Raw genomic sequence first — 22,627 nt, 5'->3', positions numbered from 1 at the left:
AAAAACAAAAAAAAAACCCCACACAAATCAAAAATACAATCAGAGTGAGAAACAAAGGTCATAATAAAACAATTTATTAAGGAAAATAAAATATAAAAGGGAAGATAATCACAGAAATGCTTCAGTGGCTAGAAAATGTAAATGGTAAATGACACAAAAAAACACAAGAGTCATCAATGAGTAGAAAAATTTCTACTTTTTTAAGTGTATTTAGAAGAAAAATAGGCCTAATATTTGCTTATTACCATCAATAGTCCCATGGGTTTAAATCAATGAATTTCATTAAYTTGAATGCAAGCTTCCAGAGAGTTTTTCTGGAAACCCTTTGGACAATTAAGGTGGWCTCTTCAGTAATTTTGGGATCACTCAGGATGTCTGAGAGCCCTTGAAGAAAGCTAATATTGTGCCAATATTTCAAACAAAGATAAAAGTAAGAGCCCCAGGTAATTACAGGCCTGTCAACTTGACACTGATTCTAGGGGAAAAATAAATAAAAATGGAATGTCCAACTCTGAGCACAATTAATAAATCATTAAAGGTGGATGATATAATTAATGCCAATCAACCTGCTTTTATAGAAAAAAAGGTCCTGTGAAACTTCCTTGTTATCGCCTCCTAATGAGATTACAGGTCTAGTTGATAAAGATAATAGCTTTGATATCATATAATTGGCTTCTCCAAAGCACTTGGCTCAGTAGCACAAAACTTTGTGATTAACAAACTACCCCAGTGCTGCAGGAGTATGGCACAGACTAATTTACAGCCTGAGTGACTGGGATGGGGACATGGATTCAACCAGGTCTGGTCCTCAAAACCCTGTGGCATTCGATGTTTTATTGGGGACCAAAACTCATGTGAAGATGATGAAAGTAAGCAGAAAAATGGCTGTTTATATACAGATATAGATATAGATAGATAGATGATAGATGATAGATAGATAGATAGATAGATAGATAGATAGATAGATAGATAGATAGATAGATAGATAGATTAGATAGATAGATAGATAGATAGATAGATAGATAGATAGATAGATAGATAGATAGATAGATAGATAGATAGATAGATAGATAGAGGAGACACAAATGGAGAGAAAAATTACAGGGATGGTCGAGGAAAGCCAGCAGGAATTTGAAAGTGAAGAATTATGAAAAAGGTGAAGAATGTTCTAGGGGATGCTGCTTGAGCAGKCTGGTTGGATTCGATGACCTTTAAYTATCCCTTCCAACTCTAYCCATTCCRTGATTCTCTAAYATTGAAAATAATAAGGCAAGAGGTCTTGAAAAGGTAAGGATCTCCCTGGGAATGAATGRAGAAGAAAGAAAAACACAGGGAAAAGCTGAGTAAGGTCTCAGATGAAGACCTTGGCTAAGTCTAAATAGAGTCCAGCAGAATGGCTCATGAAAATGAAGATATAGAAGCAGCAGCTACCTCAGTTTACCAATAAGAATTCCAAATGTTTGATGAACACAAGGCCCAGGGGCGGGGTAAGTTTCAGAACCTTATGGAGTAACTGGCTGTGAAATCACTGCTCTTTTCATAAGTGATTTTATTAAAACTACCAACTTTGCATAAACAACAGGAATCATGATCCCTGCAACATGTAAATGAAGAATCTGGGTTTTAAATGTCTGYCTGGTYGTGAAAACTTCAGGTTTCTTGCCCCAATTTTCTGTGGTGGACAAGTCCTACATAAGACCACATCAAACTGTCCAATTCCCCATCCTGCACATGAGACAAGTGGGGATGGATCCTAATTTGTGCTCCTACTACAGCTGGAAGCCTTGGCAATTTGATGAGCAAACTAGTTGATTAAAAAGTGAGATAATCATGTGCTACTGGCAGAGAATTGGGGGGGAAAAAAAGGCAATTATTGCCTGGAAATTGGCAAAAGCTGATGGAAATGTCTGGTGAGATGGTCAGAAAAGGTCAGGAGGCACAAAAGATAGAGGCAGGACTTCCCCAAACACATGCTCTTCCAATTACAAGATACAGTGAAAAAAAAAAACCAACCATATATGATAATTCTGTGTTAATAAGCCTTTGTAATTCTGTGTTAATAAACAACCTGTACTGTTAATTCAAATTTTAACAAATTTTAACAAATTCACCACTGTCCTGAAAAAAGTGTGAGATCCAAATGTTGGGATAACAACACAGGTCTGTTAGCACAATGGTTGCAGCTGGTTCATAATCCTTTTATTAGGTCTAAACCTCTGGAGAGGGGAAAACCTACTATGCAAAAAAAAGGAGGGGGGGGAAGGAGAAAAGAAATAGAGATGTGTTTTTTCTATCCAGATTTTCACTAATTCTGGATTGTGGTCTGGATCTTGTTTGTTGAGTTTCAAAAGCATTTTCCATTGTTTCCATACTTTCCATATTTCCATTTTCCAGATGTCTTCCTGACAGATTTTTGCCCTGTTGTTTTTGCTTTCTTTTTTTTTTTTTTCTTTCCGTAGCAAAACCCATTTAATTCTTTCCTAGAATAGTGGGTGTTTCCTCCCTTGCAGCCTTCTCTTTTTTTTTTTTCACAGCATAACACTCTGCAACAGCTGTTGAGTATAAGAGCAAGGAAATCTCTGAGATAAGATCTCCTTTCCATCTGGAAACARACTTTGCTGAGTAACTTGTTGGGACCATCTCCTCTATTTTGTTTTCTGAATCCAAAACTTCTTGGACATGAACTACTCAGCTAATTTGAAAACTGTGCCACATTGTCACTAGAAAGTCTGAGGAGTTTTTACTCGTGGTCAATACACAGCTGGACAGTCATCTACTGTTGATTTTTCTCCTGGAACTTCCCTCAGGTGCTCAGGCTGTGCTCTGAGAAGTCTGGAAAAGCAGCCAGGCAAGGAAATCTCACTTGGTTACCTCTTTCTGCCAAATATACAGAAGATTACAGAGCTCCTCAGCTCCAGAATTGTGGAGGAGGAGCCAGCAGCCAGAAGAGGGGAATGAATGGAAAAAATGAGGAATAAATGGTGGGACACATAGGATGGGATCTGAGCATCCCAGTGTCCTTCAAAAGCTCTCTGGAGGTTGGCAGATAAAACACAGGGATAAATGACAGAACAGTGGGATTTTTCAGCAAAAGTTGCAGGCCAGGGGAGATACCCTAAGGGTGCCCAGAACAGTAGAAAATCCTAATAGTGAGGCAGCTGAAGCATGTTTCCAGGGTGAATCATATACCTACATTCAGGTGTCTTAATGTAGATTTTCTCTGGATATTTGTATCAATCAGTCCCACTGGCTGCAATTCCTCCACTGCATTGCATAGATCTCCACTGGAACAGCAGCTCACCTGCTGATTTCACCCAAATTTGTGTGTGGGAACAGGTGAACCAAGTCTCTTCCCTACATAGTGCAATCAGAAAAAAAAAACCTGAATGGCTTGGAAGGGGTAAAAGCCAAGCAGAGGCTGAGAGGTTCATTGAAGGGAAAGCAAATGGTCCAATGAACTTCTCAAACCACTTTTTTGTGGGTTGTAATCCGGGATGAAAATACATCAACAGGGTTCCTTCTTCATACAAGCTGGACAGCAGTGCAGGGATGATGTGTGACTGCAGCTCAGCACTCAGCCCTCAGCTAAAGATGGGATCCAAATAAGAGAGCTATGGAAAAGTTGGAAAATCCAGTAAATTGGTGAAATTCCCTGGTGCTCTAATGGTTATTTACTCATTATTAACACAGTGTCATTTAATGAAATACACTGATTTACCCTTTGACAAGTCAGTATGGGGATTCTTCTAGGAAAAAAAATAAAAAGGTTTAAATGCATTAAAGCTCTTAGCACAAGCAAGATAAGAGGCATTAGAATTGTCTGGGGTTCCCTCTCCAGACAATCAAGCCATGAGCTAATGATGACCTTAGGCTCCTTGCCTCCAATGAGTGACATGACTGACAGGCAGCCATCAGGAGATATGTGAAAGAAAGAATGTGACAAGGAGAAACTAAAAAGAGAAATCCTATCTGGATAATTACTTGGCGAGTTCTGCTATTAAAAAAAATAAAATAAATAAATAAAAATAAAAACCAGCCTGCCAGCAAAGAGCAGCTGAGTGCAGCTTAGTTCAGGATGAGTCCAATGGATGGATCAGTGTGTGCCAAGTGAACTTCAGCATTTTCTTCAGCTTTATTGGGAGCTGAGGGCTTTGTTCAGCAGTGGAACAGGGCATTTTCTGCACGTACCATCTGAGTTTTAATGCTTATGGGTGAAAATGRACTGAATCATCCTAGCTGAGAATGGAAAAACAACTCTGAGATGTTGAGCTCATCATTTCTTATCTTGTTTTGACACAGATGTGCTAATGATATTTAGCAYTTTGCTTACTCTCAAACTCTCCTTTTATAAGCTGGAAAAACAGTTAATTTTTACAGTATGAAATCAGAGAGATATGGAAATAAATGGTGCAACTAAAATTCTATTGCAAATATCAGCAACAAATAAAAGACTTCAAAGGTTTAGGTAAAAAAGTGAAATTTCTTATCTGAGAGGTAAGACTRTGAAAGTAGAAGTAATCAGAAAATTTCCCTGGATCCAGAAATGAAGAGCTAAGGGCACTCACTGATATTACTGTGGGGAGAGATCCACACATTTTACTTTGGGTTTTCCAAAGTTTCTGACAGAGCTCTTTGCAGATCTTAAATCATCTCACATCTTCCAGTGATCATAATTCACATTGGACTGTGATCTTACATTGAAAAGGAAAGTGATGATTGACTGTGCAGGGTCAAGGGAATTCCAAGAATTCTGATTTCCCCACTTTCACTATTTTTTCATCCCAGTCTGCCTGCAAATTATTGTTTCAATAACATTGTTATTGACAGGCTCCAATTTTACACTGAGTTTTTTTTTTCTTTTTTACATATTTCCCATCATCATTCAATTCCCATGTATTTATGGCCATGATTTAACCTTCTGACTTTTTGTTTTTTCTCTGCAGATACGAAGACACATGCTCTGCAGGACAACTAACCCAAATAAGATACATTTCTAAACTTGCCATTGTTCTCTAGCAGTTTAAGTGAAAAAAATACTCAAGCTTTACCAGAAAGTCTTTGTCCCAGGCCACAGAATTAGAAGGAGCAGCGTGTAGCCAAAGATTGCTATGCTGAAAACAGGGCATGGAAAAATTGCACAACAGGCAGGACCTGGGGATCTGTCTCACGTGACRCCAACCTGAGATCCTGCTCAGGCAATGTCCACATCTATTAAATCTGTTTACTAAACTGTCTCATTATCTAGTTTGTGTCAGGATTTCTTTAGGGTGTGGTGCAGTTGGACAGATGGGCTTCAGAACCCTTCCTGGAGGCATGGAACAGGCAGTATCGGACAGATGGGCTCCAAGACGTTACCGTAAGGCCTCMAACACATGGGAAGAGAAAGGGGAAGGGAGGGGAAAAAAAACAGGCAGAGAAGCCAGTGTGAGATGTGGGGAACTTGCAGAGGCTCTACGCTCCCCTCGTCTCACAGTGAAACAAGGACAGCTCTCCAAGAGGCTCAACAGCTGCAAATACCTGTTTGGTTTTWAATATCATTACTACTCGCAGATGTGCTGGAGGGGAGTTTGTGCAGCAAAGTGCCTCAATGTTTTTTTAATAAGTGTTTTTAGCAATGAACACATGCTTTTTCTTAAAACCAATATGAAAGCTTATTTAAAGTGCAAAGGAGTTTAAGTAAGAAATGACTGACATTCTTTTAAGTATATATATATTTTAACCTCACAGATTAAGCTTTCCAACCTCTTTTTCCAAAGAAAAACACAAGACAGCAAAATAACTTTTTTGGCCAGTACTGTATTAACKAAACAGTCCCCTGAGATTAACAACAAACAAATATTGAAGCAGACTTCCTCAGGAGGTGATTACACAAACAAATTCTCTTTTTAAAGTTCATGAAACCAATCTTGAGAAAGGTCAAGCAACGATCAACAATGTGATCCCAGAGTCCTAAGGATTCCTGTAAGTAAATATGATGCCTGGYTTTAGGAACCTTGATATTTAAAGGGAATTATGTGAGGAATTACTTCAGAGTGGAAAAACACCAAAATCCTGTCTGTTGTGAATAATGTGGAACAGCCCCAGGGATTTTGGAGACTGTGAAGCTGCTGAAAGCAGGGGTAAGGTGGTACCTTCCTGGGGTCCTGGTGCTCATCYGTACACAGGGATGAGAGGCACAAGTGTGCTGAATCCAGCTGTTTCATACCACAGCAGGATTTCCAGGCATTCTGGGGATTCTCTGTGACTGTTTATGTTGGGTTCAAACGCTTGTGTGTCACAAAAAGTGTCCTACTAATGCCCACAGACACCAGGCACTGCCTGAGCACTAGGGCACATCCTGCCCTGAGGAATTGCTGTCTCATAAAGCAACCCCACAGGAAGTAGGGAGGACTTTTACAGATATCAGATAAAATCTCTGTGACACCAGGAGTGAGGTGCAGATTGCAGCWTTGGTAATGTGTTGCTATTAAAGGAATGGGTAATTATTTCCAGCGGATAACCATCGTGCTTCACATGGGTTCTGGGCATCCAAACTGCAGATATCCAGATAGCCACGGGGCGTTGGGTTGGACAGCAAGTTTGTAGTGACACTCTAAGTCCTTCTCCACACTTTTTTCCCTATCAAGAGCAGAAATAAACCCCAGGCACCCCAAAGATCAGCTGTCCACTCACCCACTCTCAGGACACCCCCCAGCACCAYGACACAGGCTGCGCTCAGGACGTTGCTGGAGTTGCTGGGGAACTCGAGGGTGCCCAGGACGTAGAGTCCTCTCAGAGGGGGAAGAGCCACATCCACCAGGATGGTCCTGTCTGAGAAACAAAGCAGAGGGTTGTTCAGGTCAATGGCAGGCTGCCAACACACAAAAGTGTGGTGTGGTGGTGAAGAYTGTCAGCTCGGCTKGAGTTTTGYTTTAATTCAGATTGGTTTTCATASAATCAYAGAATGGCCTGMGTTGAAAGGAACCTTAWATATCATCTCATTTTAACCCTCCAGCCATGGGCAGGGACAATTTTGACTACCCCAGGCTGCTCCAAGCCCCGTCCAACCTGGCCTTGRACACTTCCAGGGATCCAGAGGCAGCCACASCTTCTCTGGGCACCCYGTGCCAGGGCYTCCCCACYSTCACAGGGAAGAATTTCTTCCCARTATCCAAYCTAAACCTACTTTMTTTTCATTTGAAGCCATTCCCCTCRTCCTGTCACTCCAGGCMTTTRTAAATTGTTTCTCTCCATCTTTCCCATTTTTGCCTCATGGCATTGAAGAGGGCAAGAGAGTTCTCTTGAAGAAAAAAAGAACCACAGAATTCCTCATGCCTGGAAGYGTCTAARGACAGSCTGGACAGGGCTTGGAGCAACCTGGTCTAGTGGAAGMTGTCCMTGCCRGTGACAGGGGRTWGGAACAAGATGAGCTTTAAGGTCCTTTCAAACACAAAYCATTCTGGRATTCTAGGATTGATGGAARTGAAAGAAATCCAACAGGATCAGCCGATGTTTCATAGTGCAAATGGCCTGCAAGTCCCCAGCTTGTCAACAGCAGTTATCAGGCTGACAAAGTGCAGCCACACACCATGAACTACCTCCACTGACTGCCTGACACTGCTTTTCCCTCTTGGCAGCTTGGCTTTGCTCTCTCAGGRTTTGTGTGTGAAAACCCATCTCTTCCTCACCATCCAAGAGGAAAGCTTTGCTTGCACCAGCACAACCTGCAGGAAGCCAGAGCTCACAGAACCACAGAATTGTTGAGGTTGGAAAAGACCTCTGAGATCATTGCCACGTCCACCATAAGTTCTTCCATTCTGTATTCATATCCCACTCCAAAAATCAGCTAACAATGACCAGGGGAAGYACCATTCCCTCGGGTTCTTAAGGAGAAAGCAAGGAGGATATTTTTGAGTGGGGATTGTTGTGGGTCGAGCCCAGTCACTGCTGCTTCCTAAAGCTGTGGGTCTGCAGCCTGGAAACATTTAAAATGCCCCTTAAATGCTCCAAGTAGGACAGAGCAAGGATGCAAATGGTGGATCATTTAGAGGCAGCTGCACAGAGGTGAATCCCACCCTCAGGGCCCATCTAATGCTCCTGGATGCCACTGAGAGCTTCTCAGTTGATTGCACTGGAAAACAGCTCAGGCCCTGAAATCGTGGTTTTCATCCCTTTTCATTATTGACAAGAGTAACAGTTTCCAGGTATGGTGCATCTCTAAGCCAGTGGGTGATCCTGGAAGAAGAAAAAGCAGGGTATTTCCTTAAGAAGGAGATCAATAATATGATCTAATCATGACTTACATAGAAATAGATTGAAAAAAAAAAAATAAAAAAATTCTTCAGCATAATGACAGCCCTGCCCAGCCTTGCCAGAGATTTTCTGTGACTTTCATTGTTCTCATGTGCATTTATTGCAAGRCACAGATTTACAAAACTGCAGAGATTAATGAACACACACATTTTTCCAGTGGATTTTGACAGAGTGGTGAATATGGGACACTTGAAACTGGTTTTGTGTGGAATATAAGTGCCATGAAGTGTCTTGGGAAGTGGTTCAGTTACTCAACAGTTTCACTTCTACCTGTGGACCCTGRCAACTGCTTTGGATGAGAACACCAATGTGCACCACACAATGGGGAGCACAGCGAAAGCCCTTTCCCAAAAATCATGTAAAAAAAAATGAGTCAAACTACTTAGCACAAAGGTTTGAGAAYGTTTCCAAGCCCTGTTTGCAGGAAACATAATCAATATGATTCTGTGAAAACCTACCTGTAGTAAATTTAGAAGTRGACTGAAAGAAAATRTAAGTAGGCTATCATTATTAAAAAWTCCTATTTTTTTGCCTCCCTGGCTTTGCAACCTTGAAGTTTCACGACCTCCAGGGAAAGGAAATTTCTATTTCAGGTTCTGTTTTCAAGTCTGAGGTCCTGACTCTGCTTACATATTTGTTTGTCTCCTTCATACACWTTCCTACTTTATCCCTATGACTCAATTATTCCACTCTTCCTTTTCCCCCATCTTTTTATTCTTTCTCTCTGGGCACAAGCACCCTGAAAGCCCAGGACATCTCTTCTTAAGGACTGAATCAAGTGCAGAAGCAGGTCATGGTTAATCTGAATCCCTCACCCCAAAACAGATTCCCTGAATCCTTAGGCTGAAACACCTTTCAAGCATGCARAATTTTCACAGCATTCAGATTCAGTCTTTTGGGAGCAAGTGCAATTTTTTTCCCCCCTAAATCTCATGCTGTTTGTACTTAACATGTTTTTACAGGCATGAAGAGACTCCTGTCCATAATCTATTTACAGGACAGGTACAGTCCCGTGCCCTGCAGAGCTGTCAAGGAAAGGATGAGGATGTGTGGATATGAAACAGAGAGAATAAAGGGGGAGATGTTGTTAAAAATGGCATCTCTCAGACAGAAAGGGAATCTAGTTTGTGAAATCACAGCTCAAGAATGTGGCAAAAAGCTGCAGTTGACAAAGGCCATAAGTATATTCATCAAACACTGGCTGAAACATTTTTACAAGGAAAAGCAGCAGYGCTCCCAGGCATGCCATTTATATGTCACATTTCAGTCTAGAACAGAGGTTTTTGCTGAGCTGCACATCTTTCTAAAAAAAGGGTTTTATAAAGGAAATGCTGACTGCTCTGTAACTGTGGCATCATGTGTGTGAGCCTTGAAACACAGGAGTGAGAAATTCCCCCACCCAGAGATATCTCTGCAAACCTAGAGTTTCTTCAGATTAAAAGGACAACACTCTGGTGTGTGATGCTTGGGGTGTGAAGTCCTCAGAGKGTGAAATGTTGCTCTGTAGAAACAACAGAATACTCCTTTGAGGGGAAAAAAAGTCTTTCCACACTTGAGGAGGAAAGCAAACAGATTGAAAGGCAACTTCCTTACAGAATGCACTCATTTACCTTGTGGAGGGAATTGATGACTAAGCGGTTAAAATAATAAACTTTAGGTCACCARGCTCAAGGGATTTACCTTCAGAGAAAGGCAAACTGGAGCTGTTCTCCCCCCATGAAAATATTCATTCAATGGCAAGAAACCACTTTCAGCAAACTGTAGTTTGAGCCTGAAAGCAGGGCAATATTTCATTGTACACACACTTTCTTCTGACAAAAATCTCACAGGTATGCCAGAGTCTTAATGTTCAGATGTACAATACTGAGAAGTCACTAATGACTCCAGCAATGACAAGAAATGCCTTTGATCAGCCACATTGCTGTATAAAACACCATAGCATGCCATTGAATGGAAATCAGGCACAACAGAGGAGCTATTATATGGGATACAGTGCTCCAGCATTCATCTCTTCAAACAGAAAAACTTCAAAGAAAATCAAAATCAGAAAATGAAGAACAGAGTGAATTCCAACACTGGAGGAAAAAAAAAAAAAAAAAAAAAAAAAAAAAAAAAAAAAAAAAAAAAAAAAAAAAAAAGAATATTAAAAAAAAGGAAGATAGAAATTGCCAGAGGCTACATGATATCATATCAATACCCTTCAAAACAGCATTCCTTTGCTTGGAATTATAACACATTCTCCTTCCACCCAGAGCACGCTGCATCAGGAGTRTGTCACACTGAAAACCATGAACCAMAGCCCTGAAAATCCCAGGGCTTTGGGAAGCTAACAACACTGCTGGCTGCTGGAATGGCATGACTAAACTCCTTCGGCTTGTTTTCCAGGGTGGTGTGGCTGCTGGAGCCTGATGCATGTGAGAGGTCCTTGTGGGATGGCTGTGGCTCTGGAGGATGAACCTCCAGGGGTAAAAGCACAAGTTGTGGCAGCCTGAGCTGATTTCCAGATGAGATATCCACTGGGGAGCCAGACTCTGAGGGGAATTGTAACAACACACCCGCACCAAAAGTCACTTTAACATGAGGAAGCCACCTCTGTAGCAAGTGAGATTCATCCTTGTACTAGGATGTAAGTCTGTGAAATCAAAAAGGGCAAAAAAAAAAGGGAAGAACTTAGCGCACAACCCCAATTTCCAAGCTTGCCCAATCTCTAGGGGTCAAGTAGACACCGAGCAAGAAGAAAAAAATCTGGTTCCCARTTTTGGAATGGTTCTCTATTTTGCTAATAGAGGTATTTTCTATCTTTTCAAACCTTCCTGAGTCGAGTCCATGAGGCGACCCTAATGATGCAATTTTGCTTGTTTTGTTAAATAAACAAATTGACAGCTTCAATTGTTAAATTTAGGCAGTGCCCCAGTTCTCCACTGAACTCTTGGAATCCACTTTCACTCAAAGATTTCAATAGTGCCCAAAGTCTTTCARTGTTCTTCTTCACACTAAAAATGARCACTGAACATCAATTATTTGCTTTTATGACTCTAAAATTGCTCTTTGGGGGCTGAAAGMACCAAGCCAGTCATGGACAGCACACCAGAAGCAGGCTCATGTCTTGGCTTTCAACCAAAAATCATTATAGGTGGCTCCAAGAAGAGAATTTTAAGTAGAAATTTGCAGAAGAAAGCAAAGAGTAAGACAAGGCTACATCTTGCCAGGAGTGAATCWCAAAATTTATTTTGGTATGCACAGCAGCACAAAATTTGGGTTGTTTGTAGAATATTTCTTCTCATATAACAAACTCTCTCACTTTTTTTAAGCCATCTGGTGTTATTCTGAGTTTAGCAGGGCATGCACAAGCCAGTGGAAATGGGAAGGGAAACATCCATAAAATGCTACAATTCAACATGCATTTTAGAATTGTTGATTTCATTTTAGATTTTGGATCCAAGCAAGGCGCTGACTTCCTTTAAAGTGGAAGCTCAAACATTTGTGGCAGCAAAGCAAAGCAGGGGAAATGGACAGAAAATTTATCGTGCCTAACTTAATTTTAAATGCATTTATTTGAGCAACRAATCCAGTTCCCTTATCATCCTGGTGAGGACCATGACTCCAATTTAAGACCCTGTACTCTGTTGACTCCAATGCCTGTGAGTGTCTCAACACCTCTGCATCAGCAGACATGAAGAGGAAGAGCAAAAATAAAATAGAGAGGAGATGATCAGAAAAGGCAGACATGCAAGAAAGTAGATTGTATGATAGACAGCTTGTGTTTGTATTCGTGTTTGTGTTCTCAGGATAAAAGTGAAAGACAATTCCAGAAAGGCACAAGAGAGGAGAAGAGTTTCTGCACATCAGCCAACACACACATTCACTCTGGTGATGGGAGTGAAGAAAGTTTTCATAGAGCCACATAAACATAGAATAACTGAGTCAGAAGGGACCCACTTGGATMAGCAAGTSCAGCTCCTGGCCCTGCACAGAAMAACCCCAACAACCCCACCCTGTGCCTGAGAGTGTTATCCAAACACTTCTGGAGCTCTGGCAGCCCTGGGACCATGTTCATTCCCTGGGGAGCCTGTTCAGTGTCCAACCACCCTACGGGGAAAGAACCTTCTCCTAATATACAAATCAAACTCCAAAAACCAGCTTCATTTCTATTGCTGGTAGGAAGAAGACTCACACAGTGTGCATCTCCACTGGTCCTAGCAGGCAGGGCACTTGCATTTATCATTTACTCTTTCCTTGGCATCCTTTCCTTGCTGTGGTGTTGCTCAGTAAAGCCCCTCTAAAGAGCAAAGATAGATTTATTGTACACTGTGGAAAACCCTGCACTGAGCAGATGAACACGGTGACTTAGAGCTGGGAACTCCAAGGGGTTCATCCTGCTGCTCAATTCTGCTTTGGGACAAAATTTATTGTCCTGGCTCCCGGATTCCATTGTTTCCCATGGTAAATCACAGATTAATTAAACAGCCCAATCCTTATGGCAGAGAGGATCCCTGTTCCACGCCCACAGCACTGTGCAGACACGCTCCAGTTAGGCTGACCAAGCCAGCTTTGCTCTGAATTCATGAAACATTGCTTTTGCTCCCAAAAGCTGCTCAGTCATGTGGCCTGAGCTAATGAGCTTCATCTCTCTGGAGAGCTAATTAGTTCTGGAGCAGCGCTGTGCTAATGCAGCAGTTTGTCTCCAGTCCTAGAACCAGATTGGTTGGGCTGGGCTGGGGCAGCAGAATGAAATGCTCCAGGAATAGTTTAGTCACGAAGGACTCTGCAGAATGTGACAAAGGCCATGGTCAGTGTCACATGGCAGCTAAAATGAGTATTTTATCGGGATGATTATGGAATCATGGATAGGTTGGAAAAGACCTTTTCAAAAGATCAAAAAGATCATTGAGTCCTATGCCATGGCCAATGCCAGGATTAACCAACGTCCCCAGATGCCACATCTACGTGCCTTCTAAATCCCTTCAGGAATGGTGAATCCACCACTGCCCTGGGCAGCTGTGCAGTGTAAATATTGTTCCCAATATCCAATCTAAACCTCCCCAGATGCAATTTCATCTGTTTCTTCTTGTCCTGTTACTTGTTCCTTAGGAAAAGAGACCAAAAATACTCCTGGATACAGCCTTCTCTCAGGTTGTTGTCCAGAGAGATAGGAGCTCCTTTTCTCCAGCTCCCCCGCCCCTCCTCCTCATCACACTTGTGACCCAGACCCCTCCCCAGCATCATTGCCCTTCTCTGGACATGCTCCAGCCCCTCACYTTTGCAGGAAACTCAGAGGAGTTTTATTCATCATTCATCACAAGCTCTTCCTTCAGCTTGCGCTCTCTTGATCTGACCTAAACAACAGAACTCCAAACTCTCAGGCAAACCTATTTATTTATTTATTCATTTGTTGTTCTCTGCTTCGGTGCAAATCGTGATTTACCTCTGTGCCTCTTCATATCTTCATCTGACACATGATGTTGCAAACTGGAATGTTCTGATCTTTTGATAATCTTGGGCTGATATTGGTGAACCGGTTATCACAGAAACATAAGAATCATTAAGGTTGGAAAAGACCTCCAAGATCATTCAGTCCAACCTGYGACTTGTCCTCACCTTGTCACCAGCCCAGAGCACTGAGTGCCACGTCCAGTCCTTTCTTGGACACCTCCAGGGATGGGGAYCCMAAYAYCTCCCTGGGCAGCCCCTTCCAATGCCTGGCAACTCTTTCCACGAGCAAATTCTCCCTGAAATCCAACCTTATCTGCTCTTCAGGTCAATGTAAATTCCCCCCAAAAGTGAAGAAAAGCAGTATTTTTTTAAAGTACAGGGTTGGGGATTTTTCACATTTGTCAGAAAACTGAATATTGAACTAAATATATAYTGAAGGTGGATTAGAATTCTTAATGTGATCTGCAATTTAGATATATATATAATTTTATTTTTCCTTTAGTGACACAGGTCAGAGAAGCCCTAACCATGACTAAGGCTCCATGCCCAAATACCAAACCAAACACTTCCTTCCATATAAGCCATAAGACAAAATCAGGTGGAAGAGGAACAGACATGGAGCAGTGTTTTTCCACATTTCCAYATTCCACATTTCCAGAAGTGGAGCTGTGGTAGGTAGAGAGACTTAACTGGTTTCAAATGAGAAGGAAACRGCATCAAGTTCTAGAATATTTCAGGTTCGTGTCAAACAAAATTTATAGGATCATTCAATAATTATACCTGGAGAAAACCTCAGGGCCTCATCTAGTCCAACTTCTTGATCAAAGGAGGGTCGGCTCTTACGTAAAATGTTTATCACAAGGTTTTTTTTCCAGATTTCATTGCAAATTCCCTAATTTATTTACTAAAATCCATTTTTCATGCAGTAACATTTTAAGATGAGCTGGGATTTCAACTCAAGTTGAAATACAAGTTGAAATACAATAAGAGAAAATGTCTAGGAGGTATCCACGGCAAATGGCTTCAGAGATTACAATTGGTAAGTGGGAATTGCAACAGGAAAATAAAATGGAAAGTGGTGCAAATGCAGAAATGTAAAACATGATCCTTGCACAAAGCACAGAGAGAGGTGGGTCAAGAGATGAGCTCTTTTGAGGTGTGGTTCTGGGTCTTAGAAATTCTCTCTGAAAATAAGAACCTTGCACAAACTCCAGCCTGAAAGTCAGTATAAATAAGTGCTTGTGTCCGTGTGTGTGTGTGAAAATGGAAAAGAATTACCATTTTCTTCCAAAAACTACATTTTTGTACTGCTGTCTGTGTGACAAGGAACAAATGTGGGGTCCTGCACATGCTGGAGTGGCCACCAGAGCCATGGAGCCCTTGTTGGGACACAAATTAAATCCCAACGTAGGTAGAGCCCCACACCTCCACAGGAATTCACGTACTTGGCAAGATGATGACATCTTCTCCAGGGCCAGGGATGCTCCCATTGGATCCACCCCAGCCTTTTCCCACACCATTCCACGTCTCTGGGTGTGACCATTTCAAGACAGCACCAGAAGGAACTACGAAACAGGACACACAAAGACAGAATTATCATTTTCTGTAGCTGGAATAATTGCCATTTCTTTGATAGTCAAGCATCTGTGACATTAGCATCCTCCTCTTGTCACTGATGAAGCAACACTAACTGCTCTTTGTTATTTTCCATGCTTAAAGAAAACTGCTTGATTGAATTCCCTGGGTATAGGAATTTCCATACTTTAGGAAAGTATGAAAGTTTTTTTTTTGGTTTTTTTTTTTTTTGTTTTTTTTTTTTTTTTTTAATGAGTGATCAACTCTTACAAGCTTCTTAACACCTAGAAAAGCAGAAGTCTTCCCATTCCAAGGGATGACCAAGACCTATTGGGGAAAAGCAGCTTGACCAAGACTCATGGAAACTCCTGCTCTGTCTCCAAAATTTTCTTTTTCAGCTCAATCCAAAAGAAAACCCCTGAGCCTTGGCATCAGGAAAAGATTGGGACAAACTGAGTTCACAAAATGTAGGTGCTTGACTTGCACTTGCATTTTAGAGAGCTAATAAGCCAGGCTCTGTAAATTAATTGCCCCAAAGTTTGCTCTGCCACAGGAGAGGAAGGGGAAATCTTGCACACTGAGCTTAGTAAATCCTAGACTAACGCAGGCAGGGCCTCCCTCTGGAGGCCTCCACAAGCACCTACTGCTGTCTTTCCACTCTAAAAGAAATTCTGACTTTTTTTTCCTGAGGAGGACTTACTTGGGGATTGAAAACACAGGAGCAAGCTCATGCTTAGGTTTTGTGGGCTAGACCCAGCTGAGTAATGTTGTGGGGTGGAAAAACCCATCCATTGTCTGTACAGGGAAATACAGAAATTAAACCCATATCGAGTTCCTTAAGTCTGGGTCTGTCTTTCCAATCACTTGGGGTTTTTTGGGGGTAGAAATAACCTGACAAAATATCTCTAACCCCCTTTTCCACATAATTGATTATTTTTGTTAATACACAACATAACAAGGTAGTTAATACCAAAATATATCAAAATTTGGAGGCCTCCCTTGTCTCTGGTGTATTTTTCTGTCTGGTTCAACATGAAACTGGGCAGCAATATCAGACTATGGAGCACTAAAATACTCTGTAGTCTTACATTCTCCATGACCTTTTTGATCTGCTGTGGTATTTCCCAGTAAAAATTTATAGCCTTTTATACTGTGGAATCACACATTTATCTTGAACTATGGTAGGTATGGCTMGATTAAATGTTTAGATGAATACCAAGAGCCTCTGTTGGGTTGATAGATGTACAAAAATATTGGAGTGAAAAACAGCGATTTATTCGTTAAAAAGCCATAAGAAAGAAATTGTGTGACTCCCAGACCAAGACCTTCTGACACAGGCTGTCACATACCTGGGGTAGGTAAAGCCACTCTTTTCTTCTCTTTCAGTGTGACCTGGATTAAGTCAGCTCCTGTGACTGAACAGAGAATTTTAGGGAGTTACAGCAAGGCCTTTCAAAGTAAAGCACAGAAAAAATTAGTAAATCAATTGCTCTACATGAATTCCTGATAACATTATACATTTCTTACAAAAACTTTTTTAAGAGCAACTATGCATGTTTTCTAAACACTTTTTGTCTTTTTTTTTTTTTTTTTTTTTTTTTTTTTGGTGCTTTGAGAAAGGATTAAACAAACACATTTTAATTTACAGATACGGAAGGTCTCAAGACAACTCATTAGAAACAGCTAAATAGAAAACATTCAACAATCAGAAATTCTAGGCTGGAACTCGAATCTCATTTATCCCACTATAAATCCACAGCAGTTCCACTCACACAAGCGATATCACACCATTGAATGCATAATGTATTAACTGGCTCAAACAGCGAATTACAGCTTTTGTTTTGTAGTTGGGTTTTGATTTTTTTTTTTCTGCCCCCAAAATCTGGTATCTGAAAGAGATGCTTTAATTAGTCAGACTTTATAGACTGGAGACAGGGACCCTGTGTTCTCTGCTGTGAAAAAGGGTCAGCAGCAATTATCACAGTGGTAACCTTTGTGCCCGTGTATTGTCAGCAGGAGAAGGGCCAGGATAATGAAAATCAAAGAGGAGCAGGAGAAAGCTGCTTCAGACCCAGCTAAAATCCCACCTCCTCTTCATCTCCAGTGGCATATAAAGGCACTTCCTTTCAGTCACCAGACTGGAACAACCGTAGGTTAAAATAGAAACACTCTGACAAACAAATAAATCTCCTGTCCTCTGCCCAGCCCCTTATGGTGACCCTAAAGTGTTGTTGGAAGATTTTTTTGGGGGGTTAGAAGGATTGCATCAATGAAGCCATTGTCAGGACTTTCCCCAGTTCCAGAACACGCCTGGAACTTTCCTATGTGTGCATCAGCCCACCGATGGGATTTCATGCCATATTGTAATTTACTTATTTTATCTTTAAACAAGTCTCTGTACTTTTAAATTGCCAAACCCATCCTTCCCTACCTCCCTCCTTTTCTCCCAGTGCAACTGAGCAAATTTAAAATAACTGAGGTTCATTAATTTTAAGTGTTCAATAAATTAGTATGAATAATCAAAAAACTTGATTCTTTCTGATAATTACTATTTGATGTCAGTTGAAAGCACTCGATTGAGTTAGCAGCATATGCTCCTATGCCAAATGAGGCTTCCATAATTAAATAGGAACTGATTCCATGAGGTTTTCCTCATGTCTGATTAATTAGTAATCAGGTGCCTCAGCCCTGTTCTTCAGTGACACCTTCCCTCCCGATGGTGGCTGGGATCTGATCCATACATCAGCTGAGTCAATCTGCCCCAAACCAGCACACAGAGCTCACTGAACAGCATCATGCCTTGAGTGGCCACAAGGTGAACATTTGAGGGGAAAAAAATGACATAAAACTGCTAATTTAAACTTCCTGACAYGGCTCTTGTGGCTTTCAGACAATACATCTGTGCGTATTTTTATGGTTGTGGTGGTTTTCCTTCTCACACACACAGGGCAAACCAGATGCCAAAGCTGATACATCAAACTCAGGAAAAACAAGGCCCTGACACTATCCGTTTTTGGCTAAATATATTTCATCATTTTTGCTGSGGTTTTTTTTTTGCTTACTTTTGCAGGCAGTAGAGTGAAATCTTCTAATTAAGGATGTTTATATTGTTCAGAGAAAAGCTGTTGTAATTAAATCGTGAAGGGACATAAAACGTGATCAATATGGAACATAGACCTCATAAAGRGGTTCAATCCCCTTACACAGTGAAGAAAGGAACCATTAAGACTTAATTTAGTACAAAGATTTATCATTGCCCTGTCCAGAGTCACGACAAAGATAAAAGTCTCCTGTATTTGAAGTGCCACCCCACCACAGAGCATGAAAATTAAAACCATTATGAGTCATTTCTACCCTCCCCAAAAGTGCAGGAATCAAGAACAGAATTCTCCACAAAATTCTGCACATTCTTTTAACTTGCACAATTATTTATATAGATGGGGTGTAAAGTGCAACAGTGGAGGATCAGAGGTGTTTTGCTGCCTTTTCCCACAARCACTCCCAAAAACTGATCAAAAAAGATAAAGGCCTTGGGATTAATCAAGGCTACAGGRACATAGTCCTTCTGGTGGTTTTGTTTGGCTGCTGAGCACGTTATCACTGGGTTTTCCAGGACAGGAAGAGATACAGGCACTGCAGATGAAGGACGTCATTAGTAAACATTGAATTAAGGTGACTCTCCGCAAAATGTAGTTATAAGGCTCCAGGGTTTAGTTGTATAAAACCTTTATAAGGCTCATCAATTTTCTGCCTTATTACAACTCCTCCTGGATGTTTGGGCTGTGAATCATAAATATAGGCCTTSTGGATGATACTCCTGGTAACTTTCTCCTGGTTCAGGGCTCCCTGAGTGAACATGAAGGAGGAGCAACTCAGTCTTTTATCAGCTTTGCAGTGACTCGGAATTTTGCCTGTGGATATTAGGAAGGGCTGAAACGAGGATAAATGGCTCCAATAGCCTGAGTTACAAATAACAAGCAGCTCCATGCTATTTAACATCAATTGGACTAACATCCATCACCGGGAAATCAAAACTTTTTAGACAGCGCAATCAACAACACAGTGAGACACACCTCTAGAAACCAGAGAACCTGGGAGAGGGCGTTTTGTCATCCTCTGTAAGGATCTGTTACAGGAGATACCCAGAAATATGATATCGTGGGGGCACTGAAGTAAGGAGAAGAGGTGTAAAAAAMCAATTTATATACATATAAATAGATACAATTATATATATATATATATGTATATATATAGCTATATTTGGGTTGATGGACACAGATTCTTGCTTACAGCAGATTGACATTTGCATGAAATTCCTCCAGCAGATATCACATAGTCAAAAAATCAACCCTGGCAGGATTAAAAGGGCATTTTATCACCTTATGTCTGTAAYTGCTACTCTCTCTGGTTTCTCTGCTTCCATGCCAGAAGGATAGGAGCTCTCCACCAGGAGAAGGTTGTTTTACATCTCTGTGTCTCTTACAAAAATTGAGCAACTGAAGGAACTGGAAAAACAGAGTCCTGGGGGGAATCCTACTGCTCTCTACAACTCCCTGGAATGAGGTTGTAGCCAGGTGGGAGTTGGTCTCTTCTCCCAGGTAATTAGCAACAGGRCAAGAGGAARTGGYCTCAAGCTGCACCAGGYRGGGTTCAGGTTGGACATCAGAGGAATTTCTTCATGGAAATGGTGGTTAAGCATTGCTACAGCCTGCCCAGGGAGTTGGTAGAGTCACCACCCCTGGAATTGTTAAAAACATCCTGAATGTGGCACTCGGTGCTCTGGTCTGGGTGATGAGGTGGGGATCGGTCACAGGCTGGACTCGGTGACCTTGAAGGTCTTTTTCAACCTAAATCATTTTATGATTCTGTAATTACAAGGGCCACCTCTTTGCTAAGGACTGGTTTTCATTTCATTTCATTTCATGGAGGCCMCTGAGTAGCCCACATCTGGTCAACTGGCCCTCTGAAACAACTGATAATGGGTGAGTTTTATCTGACTGGAAGAAAAGACTCATCCCTGGACAAGCAGACCTCTGTAAAGAATTAACTCCATTCTTTGTGTCTTTCACCTAGGATTCTCCTTTACCCCCAAGCAATAGGGCTGCAGAAAATATCTGTGTTTATTTATTTTCTGTATTTCAATATTAGAAACAAACATTCTTAAGAGTCTGTTTTTCCTCCTATACAAAGCAATTACAGAAACCCACAGAGCCTAATGGAAGTGAGATCACTCTTTAGGAATCTAAAAAAGACAGTAAGTATAATCAAATTATTTTTTAAAGAACTATGGAAATTGTAAACCTGCTTCTGACACAGCAGTAATTTGAGGCTGAGCCTCAGGCCCTCTTAACAACTCACACATGAGTAGCCTGAGCAAAGACAGCAGGATGACCCGTCTCCATAAAAGTTGTGTCTACTGAAAAATGTATTTGGGATAAATAAAAAGTTTGATAATCCTCTCCATGATGTTTTCAATAATGTTCCTCTCCACCACTTCAATTCTTCAATTTTAGGGGGAGAAAAAAAAAAAAGAAAGAAAGAGAAATCTGGAGTTTAAAGAAACCAACACTTCATTTAATTCCAAAAGAAAATGGTTCAAACATTTCAAAAAATGAACAGAAAGGAAACATCTCTCTGGTTTTTAGCCAGTTCCAGTATTGCCCAGAGACCTTAACCAAGGAGCAGTACCATACTGTGGCACCATATGCTGAAATTTGTAACAGACTTAAAAAGCTCATAATGTTATTATTGTAATTTACAAAGGACATTTCTCCCAAAAATAACCCAGATGTCCCAGTGGGATGTTTCTTTCCACCACCCTTGTTACAATAAGTGTGGGTTTTTTTTTTTTTTTTTTTTATTCATCATGGTCATATCCTGTTTCACTCTCCTGAAATGTGGTTGAGCCACAGGCCATGAGTGTCTCAGTCACACCACAACTTTCGGTCCACAATGACCTTTGAGGATCACTTCTCTTAAGGCTTAGGGAGCCCCAGAGAAAATCAGGGTGATGCTATGAATCATGTCAAAGCAAAGTTGATGATGTGGAAAGGACTCGCACAGGATGCTTCAAGCTCCCTAACTCTCCCCTTCATCCAGGATCCAGCAGGGATTGAGATTATCTGTCCTTCAATGCAGAGTCCTTTAAAATTATCTGAAAAGGTGATTTTCAAAGGGGATTAGAAGCTGGTTTACAGTTTCATRTATGTAGGTAGCATTGAGCACCTTTGTTAATAGGATCATTGCCCACTTAACAGAAACATTCTCCATTACAATTATTTCTCCCCATTCAGCACCCCCTGCATTCTCCTTCTCCAAAGCCTAATTTACAAAACCCCAACCATCAGCRCAACTTAACTCCTTTAATCCCCTCCATACGGTCCATTTTCTTGCCTTTTGTGTCGGACCTTTTTTTTCTCCCCCAAAGATAAACAAACACTTGCATGACGCCAGGCAATTTAGGATGGAAGAGGGCACGGAGAAAGCCTGAGCCGTATGCAAACTTCTGGCCAAGGTGGCTTCATTCAGCTGCCTGCTTCGTTTGAATAACAATACCTCCTCAGTCACGGGGTTTTTCCTYCCCTTCTCCCCCTTTTCTCCCCCATGCAGGCCTGAGTAAAAGGCTGTGTGAATTCAGGAGCCCGCTTGTGAATGAGCCGGCATCTGATCCGTATTTACCGGCGTTAATTTTGGATGTAATGCACCCCTGCCACTTCCCCACAGTTTGYCCTAAAAGGCTTTCTGCGGGGCACAAAAGCAGCGGGTCAAAAGTGAGTTGACCCCTGCCAGAATGTACAATTATTGCAAAGAGGTGGTACACCAGCAGCTGTCGAAACCCCACCGGAGCGCTTCCAAAAGTCGGAGGATGACTAATACGCCGGAGCTCTCCCCTCCGCCCCGCCAGAGCCRCCGACTTCGGGCAGGAAGAATTATGGCCCTCCCGAGCAGCTGCAATAATTGTCTTGCCATTGTCCCCCTGCCCTCCCTCCGCCACCCCCTACAAGTGCCCATTGTCGCCGAGGAGTCGAGTGATTATATGSTCGGGCTGATGCCGTTCGCGCCCAGCTGCCCGAGCGCTGACACGCGAACCCGGAGAGGGGGGACCCGCGTCTGCTAGACGGGACCGCGACATACCAGACCTTTTACATAAGTCAAACAGGAACAAATGACTCTTTATCAGCCCCTTCTCCCTTTGAAGTGGGGGCTGCTTATGGGCCCTTACAGCTTTTCCTCCTTAGCCCGAGCAAACATCCTCCTTTTGATATGCTACATGCTCATTATCTCTGCCCCATTTAATGATTTTTGATTGAAGGGTGGCAGCGCGGTT

The 22,627-nt window shown here is 41.6% G+C and overlaps 1 protein-coding gene across 1 annotated transcript in view; it reads right to left on the bottom strand.

Moving 5' to 3' along the window:
• Positions 1-22,627, bottom strand: part of PKHD1 (PKHD1 ciliary IPT domain containing fibrocystin/polyductin) — a 238,629-nt gene that overhangs the window by 79,335 nt on the left and 136,667 nt on the right. The window contains exons 47-49 of the mRNA XM_057382183.1: positions 16,650-16,715; positions 15,171-15,290; positions 6,673-6,810 (exon numbers count right to left, since the gene is read on the bottom strand). Coding sequence (XP_057238166.1) covers positions 6,673-6,810; positions 15,171-15,290; positions 16,650-16,715 — 324 coding nt within the window. The remainder of the gene's footprint in view (positions 1-6,672; positions 6,811-15,170; positions 15,291-16,649; positions 16,716-22,627) is intronic.

This window comes from Malurus melanocephalus, unplaced genomic scaffold, assembly GCF_030028575.1.
Source record: "Malurus melanocephalus ecotype Western Australia unplaced genomic scaffold, MMel_1.1 scaffold_553, whole genome shotgun sequence".
NCBI classification, from domain to species: Eukaryota; Metazoa; Chordata; class Aves; order Passeriformes; family Maluridae; genus Malurus; species Malurus melanocephalus.
This window is presented reverse-complemented; position numbering and strand designations above follow the sequence as displayed.